A 19,393-nucleotide genomic window follows, 5' to 3' on the forward strand; every position below is an offset into this window, starting at 1 on the left:
ACTGTAGCAAGCTGCACAATGCCTTTTTTAAAGGACATCAACACGCAAACACATACACACACCCACCATATATCTATCTCTTATGGTTCATGAGTTATGATTTTTCTATACAAGCAGGTTAGGGTGGCCCCTAGACAATCGGCATTCTTTAAATATATTTTTATACGATCATTTCTCGTGAAAATTTTATGCTAGTCACTTTAAGAACTACTCCAAACCTTGTGTTCTCAATCCCTACCCTGTCATCCATTTGTTACAATTTGTTACTCCTAACCTCGAGATAGCCGCGAGTAATCGGCCCCCGCTTTACTTATGTTAGTTTTAAGTAATTTTGTTATTTAAAGAATGAATATTGGCTCCGCAAAGCTACAGAAAATGAGCCTGGAAAAAAATGTTTTATTAAAAAAACTTTAAGAACTTTTTCTGACGCATATTTTTGCTAAGTTGTTATCTCTTTGATTTGAAAATTTATGGCTAGTTATTGCTGAAAAATATTACTTTTTTAATTAAATAAAATGCTTTAAACTGAAAAAGTTCTTCCAGTTACCAAAAATGAAGAAAAAATGATGTTTTCAATGAAATTAAATGTTTCAAATTCGGTTTGCTCCATTTTGAGATATTGATCATTTAAAATAGCAATTTTTTCGAAAAAAATAGCCTTTAACTTTCTAATCAAAAAAGATAGTAACCTAGTTGCTTGAACAAAAATATGCGTCATCAAAAGTTCTAAATGTAATCATTACAATGTTTTTGCGAGAAACTAACGCATGAAACGATATTCAAAGAAAACCGATATTAGTGGCCACCCTAACCTACTTGTTTAAAAAAATCATAACTCATGAACCGTAAGAGATAAAAACGTTGTGTCTTCAACAAAATGGCTTTGAATTAATTGTTATACAACTTTTAGAACACTGCTTTGATCTATCTCAAATAATAAAAAAAGTTTGTATATTTAATTCACCAATTTTATGGACCACCCTAATTTTACGAACATAAAAAGATTGAACAAAAAATATGAAGCAAATTTTCCCAAAAAACCATATATCTAAAACTGATGGTTTGGGCGCAATCATTTTTTCGTCCTAAATACGTCTTTGGACCATTGTACATTGGTTTTGGTTTTACTATACTCCTTTTTGTGACGTTTTGATTGTCAAGTTTTCTACGTACAGCTAAAAAACATTTATTCCAACTGTTTTTTTGCCTATTTGCAACAATTTTGAGGTTTTGGCCAACTTTTGTTCTAAGGAGAACCACTGTGCGTTTTCTCTACGTGGCCTTTAAAATCAGCCGTTATTTTACGCACTTGAATCACATTCGTAGCCCTTTGAACCTCCTTTGAATTCTACATCATCCGAAAATACAGTTATCATGCGGTAGTGCTTCAGAAAACACTGAAGTCCGGTTAAAACGATTAGGAGTTCAACTCAATTGAGCTGCAATTTGCACGTCCATACAGTTGGTCGATATTCAAAATGTTCTGTTCATTTCCGTCGACTTTGTTAAGAGCAAGCACAAGACCATGGAAGAGTATCAAAGCCAGGAAGAAAATGATCTTAGAAAAGAAATTAAATCAGCGCCTACTAATATTCCCGCTTTGGTAATCCTGAGCTGATCGACGAATGCTCATCTTAAATCCACCGATAGATTCAAATAGGTCATCAACAATGAGCATCATTATAGGACCCAGCAACGCATCTATTGCAGGTCAATTGTTGTTTGCCTCTCCTTCTCCAGTTCTACGACAGAAAACACAGCCACCGCCAAAGAAATCAACAAACCTATCAAATTTCATGATCCCTCGTTTTTGACATTTGACATGACCTAAAAACACGATACTGCTCTGTTTACCCCCGGGATTGAGTTTCTTTCCTTCTCAACACGAACAGCGGGACGATAAATTTTCCTCTATCTTTATTGTCCTGTCTATCTGCACATCCTAGTAAAATGGTTTAACTTTTTGGTGGAAATTTCTCTAAAACTTTGGTATTCAATTAAAGCACTTGTATGTACACAATTTAAAGCTACCCATTACCGCCGCTACCAATATCCCTTCTGATCATAGTACGGATTCGGGGGTGGTCCATACTGGTCACTACTGTACTGTATGCCATAGGTGGGATACGGGGGAGGAGGGGGAGGCTGAGGCACCACGGCTGATACAGGACCCATCGCACTAAATCCATTCGAATATCCTCCAACAGCCCCGTCGATAAATTCGGTGGACACATTCTTGCTCTTCTCGGCTTCCTTGCTGGCGGCTTCTTTTGCAGCAGTTGCATTCTCAATCTGTATCCGTTTGGATTTGTATCGACGGTTTTGGAACCAGATTTTGACCTGTGTGGGAGTAAGCTTCAAGATTCCTGCCAGCGTTTCCCGTTCCGGAGCGGACAGGTACCGCTGCTGACGGAATCTTCGTTCCAACTCCAGCACCTGTCCTTGGGAAAAAAGGATGCGTGGTTTCCGTTTCGCCCGCAGTTTTCCATTTTTGCGAAGTTCACAACGTGATGACGTTACCAGTTGGGTGTTGCATTCTTCTGAAAATAATGAAATTTCATTAATGACCTGCATACAACTAAACTCATGAGGGTAACACTTACTTTGCGTTGCCTCCTCCTGACCAGCGCTCATCTGGCAGAGGCTGTCAAGCTCTTGGACGTGCTCAGAGGTGACACGATTTGTGCTACTTTGTGTAGTTTGGAAACTGGCATTGTCCTTCATCTTCACTGTTGACGTCTGAGGGCTGTTTTGGGTTCCATCATCCAGGGTTGATTCAGTGTTGATTGAGTTTGTATCCAATTCAATACCGCTCATTGCTGCTGGGTTCGTAGATCGGACATCTTCGATTTGGAAGGAGCATTCTTTCGAATCCACAACCACTCCCAAGGACATCTCGAGGTCAGAATGGCTGCTGCTGGAACTCATTCCCGCAGCAGCTCCGTTTATCATGGAGGACGAATGATGATGGTATGAGCTGTAGGATGGTAACGGATGATGGTGGTAGTGCGGTGGAGGTGCGGAAACGGAGTTATAGTCGTAACAAGTGCTGGGTGACGGGCTATAGTTCGAGTAGTCGTGGTGATGGTGTGATGCAGGAATGTACCCGTGCGGTATCATCTGATATGGGTCGTTGTGGGGAGGGTATGAGGTCTCATAACCGGGATAGGATAATCCCAAATGTGAAGTTGACGAACTGAAACGATGAGAAAAGTTGTTTTTTTTTTATTAATTTAGGAAATATATTTTTTAAATATTTCTTTGTATACACTGAACTCTCCACAACTCGATATCCCAAGTTACACCATTTGTTTCTCAGCGAGTTACAACAACCTTAGTATGACTAAATGAAGGTCTAAATTATGGACAACGCACCGCATATATAACTTCATTGTACCTTGAAAAAGCGTAGAAGGTGGAGTCTCTATGCAACTTATGTTTGTTGCGAAAGGTGTTGCATGTAACATGATATTTTAATGGTAAATGAGGCTTTGACTGACTTAATTCTAGTTAACCAGTTTTATGTATTGGATATTTTGGTGGGGTGATGCGGATAAAGAATACTGATGTTGTATTTAGAGTGAAAAATCAGAGATGACAATGTAATTTAAATAAACATACACACTTAGAAATAACTAATTTTACACGTGATGAAATCCACCTTTGACATAAAAATTGACACGTAAACAAACATCTGATGTAATATTAACCCGTAAAGTACCAGCACAAACGAATTTTTTTCAACAAACTCGTTCTCAGCAATGCCTCATCCGATTTTCATAAGCTTGGATTTTTATTCAAGGGGAATAGTTGAACTAACTTTTGTCGTAGATACCACCCCCTTAGAACCCTCCTCGTTCTTGGGAGATGTAAATATGCCTGTGTTTTTTGTACTTTTTTAACCAGTTTGACCAAATGTTTTAAATTTTTAAGCGAATCGGTTACCTGGTGCAGCAAATGATATCAGATAGCTGAAATATGATTAGTAAGACTAAATTTATATATTTCCATAACGCATGGCTACGATATTTCGACTCCGGGAGTCCCGGAAATCGGTTCTGTAGGATATAGTAATATCTCAGGCAAAAGTATCTTGTGGCATGTCAAATCATGTCAAATAGGTAGAATCAAGTGAATGAAGATGATTTGAATTTATTTTGGCCAGTTTGGCATCGGTTCCAGAACGTGGATCTGTGAATTCCGGAATATAATTACATTGAGTTTATGATATCATATTATGTCAAAATGACAAGCTATGATCAATGAAATCAGGTTGTAATGTATCTGATGACATATGGTCACACTTTTCGCGCGAATTTAAGAATCCATTGATCCGAGCATTCCTCGCTTTCGTTGTTAGTAGACCGGTTACGCATTCTTCGCGCCGTACTCCAAAGCGTATTCATAGACGTTTCGCGCGACAATCCGTCTACAAACTGCCGCCAGTAACCCCGTTTTTTGGCCTTGATGAGGCTCTTGAGTTCGCGTTCAAGAGATGTGTATGCGTTGAAATGCTCGCGTGTTCCGCGTTTCCGAAAAAGTTTAAACGCGTCGGACTTTTTACGGTAAACCTCCGTGCATTGTTGATCCCACCAGAGCGATGGTGTTTTCTTACGAGTTGACGATCGCGGCACCGGTCGTGTTTGAGCTTGAAGTGCGCTGTCGAAGATGAGATTAGAGAGGAAGTTATATTCCTCCAACGGCGGAAGCTCTTCCACTGACGATACTGTATCGTCTATCGCGGATTGGAACTTAGTCCAATCGATGTTACGGGTTAGATCATACGCGACGTTAACGGATTCTGACGAGTTGAACCCACTGGCAATCGAAATTTTGATCGGCAGATGATCACTACCGTGCGTGGTGAGGTGAGGTGAGGTGAGGTCTAATCTGCTACCATTCGAGGATGGACCAGCCAAACGTGTTACTTCTCCATTGTTAAGGATTGTCATGTTGTAGTTGTCGCAGAGATCATAAATCAAAGTAGAACGGTTATCATCGTACAGCTCCCCCCAGCCTGTACCGTGGGAGTTAAAATCTCCCATGATCAACCATGGAGCGGGAAGTACCGCACATATGTCGAACAGTTGTTTGCGATTAACAGAGACTCTAGGAGCAATATATACAGAATCAATACAAAGGCTCTCACCTTCAATGGTAGCCTGACATGCGACAACTTCAATACCGGGGAATTCGGGAAGATTCACTCTATAGAAGGAATGGCACTTTTTGATCCCCAAAAGTACCCCTCCTCCACGTGAATCCTCACGATCCAGTCGAATAATGTTGAAATCATAAAAAGGGAGATCAATTTCTGAAGAGATCCATGTTTCACAGAGGGCAAATGCATCGCAATTATTGTTATGGACTAAATACTTGAACGAATCTAATTTCGGAATAAGACTTCGACAATTCCACTGTAGAACAGTGATCAAATCCCCGACCTCGTTTGGAAAATTATCCATCGAAGGAGATGATAGCTGCAAGAAGGGGCCATTTTGAAGTCAATTGCTTCAAGAAGGATTTCACAGTGGGAAGCAATGTGAGGACAATGCTTTTCAGAGGATCAGAAATGTTGAGGTATTTGAGAATACCGTCCACAATGTCATCAAATGAGAACAGCCCAGATGAAGAAGGGGTTTCTGTTCTTAAAATTGGGGCATCAGGGGTTTTGGATGTCCCCGGAAGAGGTGGAAAATCCTGGGTATAGTCAGTTCTGCGGATTCCAGGAGGAGTAGAAGTCTCCTTTTTTCCACCACTCCTTGATTTGGGCAAGCTGATTTGGGGTTCTTTCGGAACCTTCCGGAAAACTGAAAGAAGTTCCCTCCTCAGCCAAGTCAGAGTCAGTCTCGTCATCTGACAAAAGAAAAAAGGGATTTTTGTCAGTGGTCGATGGCGTGGCTGTCTTAAGCATTTCTGCAAAAGACCGCCTGGAACGTTCGCCATCCTCATGCTTCTCCCCGCATGTGGAGCAGCGTGCCTTGTTGCCGCAGCGGGAGGCCGTATGTCCCAACCGCTTACAATTCTGGCAGTTCATGACCCGAGGTACAAACAACCGCACAGGAAGACGAAGTTTTTCCAGCTCGATGTATTGAGGAAGGGCACATCCAGAAAAGGTCACCCGAAACGAGTCTGTGGGGGTAAAACTCTTTTTACCCTCGCTGAGCGATACTGACTTCATTCTATGAACGGCCAGTATCTTTACCGGAGGAAGCAAGGGGTTCTTGAATCGGCCAACCGCTTGCTTTTCCAGTATCTCGGGGTTCAGACTCGCCTCAGTGACCACGCCTTCGATCTCCACATCAGAGGCTGGAATGTACACCCTATATTCCAGTGTGAAAAACTGGGAAACAGCAATTTCATTGGCCTGTTTCAGGTTAGCGACGGTCACACGAAGTTTGTTGTGCCTAACCTTCGTTATTTCGGTCACGGCAGAGAATCGCTTTGTCAGATCATCAGATATCTGAACAACATTCAAGGGTTTGTTTTTGGGCTGAAAATAGACAACCCATGGGCCAGTCGAGTCATTTGGGTAGGCCCGCAATCTGGAGCTTTTCTCAGCCTGCCCATTGACAGACTGAGACGACGAACCAGGGATGACATCACCATTCTTCTGACATGAATGGTCATCCATGTCGTCTTCTGACAAAACATCCATTTTGTTCAACTAGTGGGAGCGCAAAACGCTCTCCCACTGAACGCACAGACACAATCAGGCATACCAAAAGTACTGCCTCATGACAGTATTCCAACGGCTGTCGCTTTCTTTTTCGTACGATAGCCTTGAGATTGAGCTATAAGCGACAGCCCACAGTGAGGCTGTTATACGACATGCAACGTTGCCGTCTTGTGCAGTACACGACAGCTCGTTCTTAGTCATGTATTTTGTTCGTTCGACTATGACAGCCTCGGATGGTCATTCGTAACGTTCCTCGTACATACAACAAGCAGTCCGTCAAACTGCCGATTCGTTGCTGCTGGTTTTGAAATTTTGTTCGTATGTCGTAAGACTGCTACTACACCAATGAGCTGGATTACCGAGGTGAAGCAATCACTCACACAACCACTGTACGATACACGCAAGTACACGCAAGTAGTGACGTCACTACTATATCGCAATAATCGCGATAGCCCTTCGACGAACCGACGCCAGTGACCGCGTTTTTTTGGCCCTGACCAAGCTCTTAAACTTTACCTCTAGCTCCGTATACCGCTCAAAGTATTCACGGGAACCGTATTTATGAAACTGTTTAAACGCGGTGGACTTCTCGTTATTCACGTCGGTGCATTCCTGGTCCCACCACACAGTGGGAGGACGTTTGCGAATGGTAGTGCCAGGTACAGGCTTCGTTTGTGCTTGAAGCGCGCGAGAGAGAGAGAACGTCGACCGATTCTGAACCGTCACGGACCGCGTTCGCGTATTCTTCCCAATTGATGTTTCTCGTGAGATCGTACGCGATGTTGATTGGACACTGTGAAGATGAACCGTTGGAAATCGAAATTTTGATGGGCAAATGATCACTACCATAGGGGTCTTGGATTACCTCCCACATGCAATCCAATGATAGTGAGTTCGAACAGAGTGACAAGTCTAGTCTGCTCTCTCTTGCTGGAGGTTTGGCTATTCGAGTTACTTCACCGGTGTTTAGAATGGTCATATTGAAATCGTCGCATAGGTCATAGATGATGGTTGAGCGGTTGTCATCGTACAGCTCTCCCCAGCCTGTACCGTGGGAATTAAAATCCCCTAAGATCAACCGCGGCTCAGGTAGCACTGAGCAGATGTCAGGTAGCGCTCGCCGAGAAACAGCCGTTCTCGGAGGGATGTATAACGAGGCAATACTAAAGGTTTTACCTCTAATATTCACCTGACATGCGACAATTTCAATACCTGACACTGGAGGAAGGTCGATTCTGTAGAATGAGTGTTGTTTGTTGACCCCTAGGAGCACCTCACCGTACGAATCTGCACGATCGAGACGGATAATGTTGTAGTCGTGAAGAGAAAGGTTAACATCTGGAGAGAGTCATGTTTCGCAGAGAGCAAACGCATCACAGTGTATGTTATGCAGTAAAAATTTGAATATGTCTAGTTTTGGTAAAATGCTTCTACAATTCCATTGAAGGAGAGATATCGTATAATTTTTTGGAAAATTATCCATCGAGGGATACGAATGAAGCAAGGAGGGGCCACTTGGAAGCAAATTGCTTCAGAAAAGGTTTCACGATTGGAAGCATCATGTTAATGATGCTCCGTAGAGGGTCAGTGATGTTGAACAGATCGAGAATGCTGTCCACAATTCCAGAAAGCGTTAACATGGCGTTCTGCTGTTCTGGTTGCGAAACTGGGACATTTGGGGTTTTAGATGTTCCCGGAAGCCCCGGAAATTCTTTGTCCTCTGGTTCTCAACCGCTCTATCGCGGTTTTTGCTTCTCTACACTCCACAATATTCTGCTAGGTTTAATCCATGATCCACTCTTTTCGCTCACCTAACGTAATATTCACAATAGGCAATATAATTTCAATTGGATTTGCTGTGACAATTTAACGTGTCACACTCAACCCAAGTAGCACATTTCCATCTCGAAAAGTTTAAGCAGCCTGTTTATGACTGATACAAGTCGTATAGAAGTTGCCACGAACGATTCGGAACGATACTAGGGTATGGAGTATTTTAGTCATGACCATAAGTCCAAAATGACTTCTGGAAAACTCTGGAACACATGGAAGATGCAAATGTCCTCAGCATCATGTTTGATTGGAATAGTAATATTTACTTGACTTTGCTGTAGTGGGTTAGAGTGCCAAACTCTATGGAATATTTTAACCAGGATCATAAGTCCAGAATGACTATGTTGGGAACCTAACACCACTGCGACCAGTAATTTGATCTATTGTAGTATATCCCGTGACCTTAGTTTAGTGTATGCCCTATAACTCCTTCACTATTGAGAGATGATGAAGTATTCGATTTTTTTTTACAGTTGTCATTCTTGCATTTATCGCAAGGATCCGACTCTAATTGAAAGGTACCGCTATTTATACCCTTCGGAGTGTTGAAACACCCTCCGCGCCCCTTTGCCAGTCAAAATGGGATTCCTTAGCAACAAAATTAAGGAATGACACCGGTGGATAAAGCCGAGTCTTGTCACTATCAACAAGGCATAAAAAGTAACAATGATTAAGATGTGTTCCTTTGATTACTGAAAAATCCTGTTTCCCTAGTTTAAAGTAGTCGGGACTAGGAATCGGTGGTAGATCTTACATCCCGTAACGTACCACGAAAAGGTGATCTACCCACGTTACGGGGCAGCTAGGACCGTTAGTTTATAATTGCTTCCGGAGCACCAGGGTCAGATCCTGGATGGTGGCTACTGTCCTCAGATTTATTTTTTGTTTGCATTATAATATTCACCTCGGTTGAACATGCATGATTTTACGTACCACGCGATATAGTAACTTATCATTCCTAGTCATAATCCAGAATTTACGGAACCAGATACTGGAGGCATTGGAACAGATGCCAATGTGTCTATATGACAATGAAATTATCTGAAATAATCGTGCATGGCCATATCCTATGATTTGATATGCCGTATGATTCGCCTAAAATACTACTATGGCCTGAAGAACTGGGTTTCAGGATCACAGGAACCGATGTCAATGTGGCCATGTTTCATAGCATTCATCTCAAACTGTTTTCATTAGGCATATCTACTTTTTTGTCGTGATTGGAACCACAACATGATATGATTTTCATGAATATGAATATACCTTACCTATCGTGGAATCTATGAAATGGAATCCCAGAACCGATGCCAATGTGACAATATGTCATCAGACAGATCAGGCAACCGATTCGCGTGAAAATTTAAAACATTTGGTCAAACTGGTTAAAAAAGTACAAAAAACACAGACATATTTACATCCAAGAACGAGGACAATATCTGTAAAAAATTACAGGAAAACTGTAAAACTGTTTACCGAACGTTCAGCTGTTGAGATTTCGGTAAAATTTTACAGAAATCTGTGAAATGATCTTAGTGTGTACGGCTCAACAATGTCTATACCAGTGTTTCTATGTTCTGATGAGAGCCTTTCATAGTCAAAAAGGCGAAATAACGTGCCTTTGGTTACATCGGAAATTGAAATAAGTAAGTAATTTAACAATTTTACATTCGATATGTATCAATGGAGACGCCGGGTAATCTAGTCGTATTGGAGTAAAGAGCGAAATTTCTAAACATGATAATTTCAAAAAATCGTTGCTCAAAAACGAAGAAACATATATTGCTGATGTTTTTTTTATATATTGTGTAGAAAAGCCTGAATTTTTAAAGAAAAATATAAAAACGTGTTACGCCCATTGTCTTAAAACCATGAAAACCGTAAAAACAAATACAAACAAATTTATTCCATACAAAACTCTAATTTTCATTTTTTTTATATTTTTTTTGAAAAGCATTATATACCTTTCATATGATATTTTGATCATTCAAATCAGCCCAGTGGTTCAAAAGTAATGATTTAAAAAAAATGCCATTTTTTGGTAAAAATAGAAAAAAAAACGATTTTTTTGAGCACCCTAACATGGAAATGGTCACCCTTATGAGAAAATAAAAAAATACAGGTCTAATATTTTTTATACGGAACAAAACTACCAATTGTTACGAAATTCTGAGAACCACTATATCGTTTTGCTGTTGAATGGCTGAATTATGAAACTATGAGATATTATAATTAATAATAATTTGTATATACTAGATGCAAGTAGAGGAGGTAAAGTTTGTGTATAACGTATGTACCTGGAAGCACGCAAGCAGGTTGAAACAGGAGTGAGAGCCTACGCAGCAGCAGCAGCAGCCCAGCCAAGTATCAATCTTCTAAAGCTCGAACAACTCAAGATGAAGAAGAAAGTCGTCCAGATTTTTAATCTTTTGGAAGCAATGAATCGAAAGGACGAGAAGATCGACAAGCTGATTGTCCATACCAAAAACATGTGCGTATCGGAAAGCCAACCAGCTCAACAACCACAACAGCAGCAACAGCAGCAGCAAGTCAGACAGTCATGAGCAGCGGGATCAACCATGCATCTAAGCACCCGCTTATCTGCAGTTGTAGAACCGGAACACAGTCAACCTGGGAAGAATAAAAAACGCAACAAGTCGAACAACACTTCACCCGGTCGTCAAAGTCCTCGATTGAAGAAAGTAATTGCCGAAACGCCCCCTAACTAGGAAAATCGACGACATCAACTCGTTTAATTGCACAATGAGTAATATTAACGACCAAGTAACGAACACGGACAACGATTTGCATCATCGATTTGGACGCAGGGAATCTGTAGTACCTTTTCCACTCTCACATGCGAGATCGCAGCAGTTAGGACGATCTGCCCATAGAACACACCCCACAATAGCCCAATAAAACCATAGTTCCGTTTAAATAAATTCCATAGACTTTTCCACCCACAATTTAGCTTTCAATTAATTTCACCATCGCTATAGAAATCCCACAGTTTCTGCACACTTTGCTTCGCGTGGTTCCGAATTACGCAGTAAATATGCAGACTGTTTTAGGCCAGTTGAATATCAGATGAAAGCAACGATAGACAATCGTTTGTTCGTTTACTCTTTCGGAAACCAAGTTGCGTATTTGAAAGCAGGTTGTTTGATTCAACCCAATGGTCAAGTCTTGATAGGATATTTTTTCTGATAATTTCCTCAGGCATGAAAACATAGAGATCGGACGGTAAGAATTGTGATCAGTCGCTGGTTTCCCAGGCTTTTAAATAGCTATTATTTTAAACTGTCTCTGATGGAACTAGAGTGGATCTAGTATAAGAGAGGAGCGTATTCTAAACAAACTGCCTTGGCAACCTATGCGTAGATGATTCTTGCAACACTGCCAATGCAATAAAGATAGGCGTTGCTTGATTGGCTCTGGCTTTGACAGTTCGTTTGGCACAAAACCAGCCAGTCCGCTCCTCTCTTATACTAGACCCTCTCTAGGTGGAACTACATGTATTGAATTCCATAAATGAATTATATAGATTAAGTAATCGTCTTTTAGTAATATCGGGAAGATTTTTTAGAAGATCAAATTTGATCATATCGCTTTCCGGAGCAGAGTTATTTGATGAAAGAAGTGGCATTGAAAATTCCAGCATTTTGAATGGTTCATCCAGAGAACCGTTACTTCGGGTTGTATCCCGTAAAGTTAGTTGTGCTGCATGGTACAGAGTCTGGACAATGAGCGGTTTCACATATAGTATTTTCGGTTTCTCATTCAAAGCGTTATCATCGAAGTTTCTCTAGAAAGTTCCTCGATAAAAGTACTCCAGTAATTTCGTTTCTTTGCTTTTAGTAAGTTTTTTTCAAGCTTTAGATACATTTCAAAATGCTCAGATCTTTCATGTCTACGATAATCTTTAAAGGCATCGGATTTCTCAAGATATAATTGTGTGCATTCATCATCCCATCCAGGGGTGGCGGGCCTTTTTTCGAAGGATGCATCTGGAACATATCGTTTATGAGCTTCTAATACGCTTTTGTAGATTAGTTCGGTAAGGAAAAGATACTCGTCCAATGGTAGTAGAGGATCGATAGAGTCAATACCAAGAGTTACCGCCGATGCAATTTTTTTCCAATCAATATTCCTCGTGAGGTCAAAAAGAACTTGAATTGACTGATCTGATTTTTCACTACCATAGGGATCATTGATTACAGACAATATTTGATTGTAATTTGATCTATTGTAGTATATCCCGTGTCCTTAGTATAGTGCATGTCGTATTACTTCATCACTATTGAAAAATGATGAAGTATTTGGTTTTGATACAATTTTCATTCTTGCCTTCATCGCAAGAAATCGATTCTAATTGAAAGGTTCCGCTATTTTTACCCTTCGGAGTGTTGGAACACCCTCCAAAGACGCGCCCCTTTGTCAGTCAAAATTGGATTCCATAGCAACAAAAATAAGCAATGACACACGCAAAAAAACCGTTCCGGTATTCGTGAACAACAAATCACGAAAGCATGAACTGCTAGTTCGTTTGAATCCGTGACTTAGTTCCTGTAAACGTGATCGAGTAAATAACATTTTCATGAAATAAATCGCAAATCCATGAATTTAAGTCACGCCTGTTCAGCGCGACCATCGATTTCATAACGCTACAGGAAACACAAAATAAAATCATGATTTCGTCTTCCATGAACCCATAAGTGTGATTTTCGTTCCTGAAATCGTGAACTTGGATCACACGCAATGCTGCAGCTGTCATTTTCAGTTGTTGTTGATTTTATCCTTATAGAGTGCTCGGATCCGTCGAGAATAGTGTCTCGATTATTATTGAGTGAGCTGAGCCGTATTATCAGAATGGTGGTCCGGCACAATGGCAGTGACTGGTACATGTCATCATACTGGCCGTCCTCGAAGAAAAAGAATCCCCGAACGCATCCGTTGGTCTTGCTCCCGCCGCTCCGATGGAAGTCGCAGGTGGTGTTGATTTTTTGAGCTGAAAACTCGGCTGAAAGTGTGTTCATTCCATCGGCTGGAAAGATACCTGCTGCCAGTTTGGGATGCGGGTAAAACCTGCATCAAGGCTTCCGTTGTTTTCATTCTACTTCTTCACTCCATTTTAAATATTGGTAGTTATAATGAAGTTGACATTTTACAGTCCATCAACCATGTTCCCGTTTTCGAGAACAAGGTTCACGGTATCAATCACAACGCATGAACATAAATCACGTTTGCCAGAACTTTCCGAACAGAGTTCACGATTCTATGACTTTTGTTGCCTTTGCAGGCGTTACGTTTATTTTGTGGAACAATGTTCACGATTTCATGATTTTGAATAGTGTACTTTCGTAAACGAAAAATTTACTTGTTCCGAAAATCGTGACTGGAGGTTGACGAATTTCGGAACGTATTTTTTCCCGTGCACCGATAATTACCATGTATCAGAACCCTAGTCTTAACCACTTCAAAGTAGGAAACAACGAACAGAAGATTAGGAAGGTCAAGCCGAGGGCATTCAAAATATTATCCACAATGTCCTTAAATCTAATCTTTCCCCGCTACCAGTTCGCTACTTTCCAAGCATCTGGAAGGTAGCAAAAATTATACCAATATTCAAGCAGGAGATGGGGCTGTTGGTAGACATTCCGAAGGCAGGAAGTGTACCAACGATGGGAAAAACGCTCGAAGATGCTTCGCTGAACCAGAATAAGCTTTCGAGATCAAGGGCATTGATCTTGATCTTGATCTTATCATCAGGTTTAAGGTAATTCTTGAAGTTTTGACATACACATACATTGGATACGCAATCGATGCAACGATATTTGATGTTTATGCACTCCAAACTGCTGGGTTGTACGTCATCCATGGCACCCAATAACATCAACTCTCCACAAACTGTTAATGCATGGAGCTATCATGATTGAGCACCCGATTTTACCAAAACGATTGCTCTCCGAGTAGGCAGCCGAGGCGAGAGATAAGCATTTCCGCTTGAACTTCTCGAGGAAATTTTCACGGAAGGCATGCAATCGTGATATTCTTAACAGGCTACTTTTGAACTAAGAGAAATGCAGGCAAAGAAGAAAAACATCTCATTCTCCCATGAAGCATTACATCTTCAGAAATGAAGGTATTTGACGGATGTAGATGCCAGTGAGAGTGAATCAGACACCGCTAATTTAGGGACATGCAGTGTTGATTTAATTGTCATAACCTCTAAACTGTTTTTTTATTTTAAATGTGAAAAAATGTAGTTAAAACAAATCTGTTAGGTATTTATTCAGATGTATCGAATTTATTAAAAGTGGTAAAAAGTGGTTGATGTATCGAAATTATTAAAATTAGGTTAACATTTCTTTGCTTATTTCAAGGGTTGAGATAACGAATTAGCATTATAACTGATACATAATTCAAAGAATGATAACCAGATGTGCACTTAGCTTTTCCGTTAAGCTTAATAAATTGATTATACAAATGTTAGGTAAATTCATTCATATATAAAGGGCACATTTATCATCCTCAATTGATTTGACAACATGTTTGTCCAGTTCACTCCACTGTGCGTTAAAGTGGATCGATCGGCACAAGCCTTTTTAGAAGTTGGTCGCTAATAAGAACCTCCACCAAATATAGTTCAAATCGGAAAAGGTCTATTTCACTTTTTTCATTTTCATAAAAAAGGCAATAATATCACTTCTAGGTGGATATAATCCAATTTTCAGCAATCATAAGTCAATATTATATGTAATTATGACAAAACAAACCAGTCTTAATTCAAAGATACATGCACATAATTTTGGCCAGCTTTTCGACCCAAATACTCCTCTGTGCGATGGGCTCGGAATTTTGCCCGGATTTCCTGAGCAGTGCTGGATGTGCTTCAGCGGAACCACGACAACGAGGTTGATTTAATTGAGAAGGACATCAACCCTTAAACAGTTGCGCCTAAATGTAGACATTGGCATTAAATATCAAAAGAAACTTCGTGGAAAACCATTGCCGTCTTGATATGGGATTCATTCTAGCGTAAATTATTAAATGATTCGTATTAATTGACGCATAGTTAATGATACTTGCATATGCTAAAAACAACAATCGTTGCTGCTCTATGATCGTTTGTTTGAATGTTGTTATTGTTTATGCTACTGAACGTCAGTTCAATAAACTTGAAATATATGCTATAGAATATACTTTTGTTATAGTATTGTGATGAAATGCTATTCATTATTATCTTGATAAGCCGGCGCCGGTGGTGTAGTGGTAAGCGTGACTGCTTTCTAACACCCCAATGGGTCTGGGTTCAATCCCAGCCGAGGTCGGTGGGATTTTTCTGAGGCATAAAAAATCTCTGGTCACGGCTTCCTTCGGAAGGGAAGTAAAGCCGTTGGTCCCGGCCCATGTGTGTGTTGAATTGAATGGGTGCGATATCCTACGCAGGTGTGGAAGCTGCCTTCCTGCACATTCGATTGTCGTCAATGGATGGCAATCGATGTCCGTCGGTGATTGGCACTAGATTGCGGAACAGAGACCGACGTTAAATAAAGGAAAGGATTATCTTGATATGTAGAAAATGTTATACTTGGCCATTAAATGTACTAGGCATAATGATAAATTTAACTCCGGCGATCACAATGTGCGCTCGATTTGTGTTCGGGCCATATAGGGTTAATGGCCCTATTGCTAGCCAAAGTGTTTCTAATATTGGGCCCATACATAAATTACGAATGTCAGTGTTCACTCGGCTGTCGACAAAAGCAGGCCACTCTCGATGTGTGCTACTCGATCGTCTGTTTTCTCGGCAGCAACCATTGTGTGGTCCTCCTCATTGTTCTTCATCAGCAGTTCTTTCGGTCGATGCGTCGTCGACTTTGGAAAGCAACCGTTTCGTGATGAGTGTGTGAGTGCTGACCACGTTTTGCGTCCATTGCTGCAATGGACGCGCTCTGACCCTCGTTGGCGTACAAAAATTTGCCATACAATGAAAAAACTGGAAGCGGCTCCAGTTCTGATGGAGGAGGCTTTTTGGATAGCGGAAGATAAAGTGTTTATTGTGTTGTACCTTTTGACTATAGTTTTAAGATGTATTATATAGTGACCAAGAATCCTCGGCTCTGTAAAGTTAATTCGGTTGAGCCTTATCAAATAAATTAATAAACAACAATAAATTACGAAGGAAAGCATTTCTTGACAAAATGTCCCTTAGTATTGCCGAGGATTGTTATAAGAAAAAATTAAGAACAGGAGAATTTTAAAGACCAATCTTTTATCATTAGAGTCATTTCCCCTGTAGAGCATTAACCTTCTATCCTGATGAGTATAATAATCTTTACTTATTGCTACTCCAGAACACAGTTTTATACTTCCGAATCTAAAATAAAACAAACGCACCTTTCCAAGGAACATCCTAGATAATCCGCTTCTGCAGCGGCCGCAGCTGCCGCCGCAGCATTTTGGTCCACCAGGTTGAGAATATCTTTCACCGAAAACGGAGTATTGTTGTTCGATTCACTTCCCGACGACACTTCCGAATGTGCCTGCACGACATCGTAATATCCCTGTTGTAACATTTCCCCTCCACTTCCGGAATCGGTTCTAATCCTTTTTCTTCGACACAAATTGCACTGCCGTCAATCCGATTCAAGTAGGCACAGAATTTTCGTTTTGGAATTCCACTCGTGATTGATCACTTCATTGCCTCCTTCGACTGATTTCGCACTTGCTGCTCTCACATTCATGAGATCAAGTGTCACTTTGGCACCCCTTCGCCGAATCCAGGGAGTAAAGCACTATGATTACACTTTCTCTTTTGTCAAGTACCCACTTGGAACAGTTCCCGGTATCACTTCCCCAAAGAAAGAGATTTTCAATTTAAAAAAAAAAACAATCTTCAACCGTTTCAACGTCCAATCACCGAAAGCTCAACCGAATGACTGAGCCGTATGCAAGGGAATCCTCCCGCGAAAATCTCTCTCGCTTGGATCTAGGGAAATCAGCATCTGTGGAGGGCTGGTCCAGAGCGAAAGAGACCCACCGACATCCCGGCAATTTGTCGCTATCTTCCAACAAGCAACCACTTGAATATCGACCAGTGGAAAATTGAGCAATTTCTATTTTTTCCTCCCTTTCTTACTGTCATCCGTCGATTCCTTCTTTGGACAAGTGCACACACCCGCGTGGTTGAATATTGGCTTCTGGTGGCGCCCTGAAACAAATCCCATATGCGCTGGGAAAACCACTTGAAATTGAGAACGGATCCGGCGGATCAGCAGGCAGCCGGTTCGGGGTTACCAAATTCTAACAATCGAGAAAGTTATAACGATTCAGTCATGGTCACCCTGGCCAGAGAATCATAAAGCAATAGCAAACTCCCCGACATAAAAGCATCATAATGGAAGCTAATAAAACGATTTCATCGGCATTTGTGTGCAGCAGTTTTTTTTTTGCGGCTCCATGATGTTTGATTTTGTTGACAGGCGACAGTTCGACACCACTCGGTGGTTGGTCGTGTGCTGCTGACTGACTGCCGGAGTTATCGGATGACAGACAACCGAAAAGTAAACAAATTTGAAACTGATATTCCGATCAGCTGTATGTTAGGCGAGTGCGATGAACATGTGCGTTTGAAGGAAACTATAGATTACGGGATGTTTTACAATAGGTGGGAATGTACATATTTTTCCAAATCAAAATCTTGCAAAAATTAAATATAAATGCTTTTCCGTAGATTATCGAAACCACTCATTCAATCGCAGGAGGTTTGTTCGAAGATGTTTTTCATTTTGTAGAAAACACTTTCGCCAAGTGTAACCAATGAAAATGATATTAAAGTGCACAAAGTATGGCACAAGTGTAAACAATGAGCAGTGTTCTTAATAGTTAAAAATATTTCAATCTTACCTTTAGTACCATAACAGGGAAAAAATCATATTCCTTTGCGGTTATTGATAAATGAAAACAAACCCATGTGCTCAAGTCGCATGATTTGCCACACTTCATGACAACACAATTGGACTATTTTGCTTCCCGTGGATTTCCCTACACCAAATATATTAGTTACGGTACGGTATTCCACTGCAGAACTCAGCGCATATACAGCACGCGGAATACATTGACGCAACGCCGTATCCTGCTTTCCCAAACCGTGTAGTTTTTAACAGAGAAGCTTAAAACAATTTCTGGACATTCTGAAATTGTCTCCATTTTGCTGAGCATCTTCTTCAAAGAAATGACCGTTTCTATTCTGCATATTAAACAACATGTGTAGAGTGACTCAAAATAAAGATTTCAAATCAAGTCCTGGTAATTCTCTCAAAATTTGAGCTCATTTGGATGCGAACTCATACTTCACTAACGCTTTAAAGTCTGGGAATAGTGATTTTTTTTTAATCTCATCGTTCTAGCCCTTTACTGTAATGATCTGCGGAAAAGTTTGCTATATGAACTCATGAGAAATTGCATTAGCTACTTTGCTGTAGACCGCATTTAGATTGAACGTCAGGAAAATTAGCTATTAATTAAATAGGAATCTTCTGACATGGTCCACAAACTACTCAGCAGGCAACATTGGTATGCTTGGTTCGAAGACCAAAAAATTCTTGCTACTATATCATAACACAGTGAAACACATAAAATGTATACAAAATTTGAACTTCAATTTCTGCCAGTACCCACCCAAATTAGTAAAACCCTATTTGGGTTTTGAGAATTTAGTTCGAAAGTTTGATTTATGCCATCATCAATATTTTTACTCGCGCTTTGGTTTTGCACGGCTATATCTCGTAAACTATGTGGTATATCTCAATGCAATTTTCTGACGAAATATTCTTCACATCGAAATACAATACTTTTGTGAACATGCCAAGGCCAGTATTT

The 19,393-nt window shown here is 40.6% G+C and overlaps 1 protein-coding gene across 1 annotated transcript; it reads right to left on the minus strand.

Moving 5' to 3' along the window:
- Positions 1-1,990: 1,990 nt before the first annotated feature.
- tin (tinman) lies at positions 1,991-17,265 on the minus strand. Its single transcript, XM_065237618.1, has 3 exons — positions 16,910-17,265; positions 2,604-3,196; positions 1,991-2,540 (listed from the first exon to the last, which is right to left on the minus strand). Exons 1-3 carry the CDS (start codon positions 17,086-17,088, stop codon positions 2,044-2,046), a joined length of 1,269 nt encoding a protein of 422 aa, XP_065093690.1. The 5' UTR covers positions 17,089-17,265; the 3' UTR covers positions 1,991-2,043.
- Positions 17,266-19,393: the final 2,128 nt, after the last annotated feature.

Source organism: Ochlerotatus camptorhynchus, unplaced genomic scaffold (assembly GCF_037179485.1).
Source record: "Ochlerotatus camptorhynchus isolate MF236.1 unplaced genomic scaffold, CSIRO-AGI_Acam_v1.1 ptg000636l, whole genome shotgun sequence".
In the NCBI taxonomy this organism is placed as follows: Eukaryota; Metazoa; Arthropoda; class Insecta; order Diptera; family Culicidae; genus Ochlerotatus; species Ochlerotatus camptorhynchus.

Bases quoted from the DNA above. Each gene is read 5' to 3' on its own strand.
- tin (XM_065237618.1), bottom strand. From the start codon at position 17,088: ATGTTACAACAGGGATATTACGATGTCGTGCAGGCACATTCGGAAGTG. The intron at 3,197-16,909 runs GTGCGTTTGTTT...TCATCGTTTCAG, and splicing joins CTAGGATGTTCCTTGGAAAG to TTCGTCAACTTCACATTTGG. The intron at 2,541-2,603 runs GTAAGTGTTACC...CATTATTTTCAG, and splicing joins TCAGGAGGAGGCAACGCAAA to AAGAATGCAACACCCAACTG.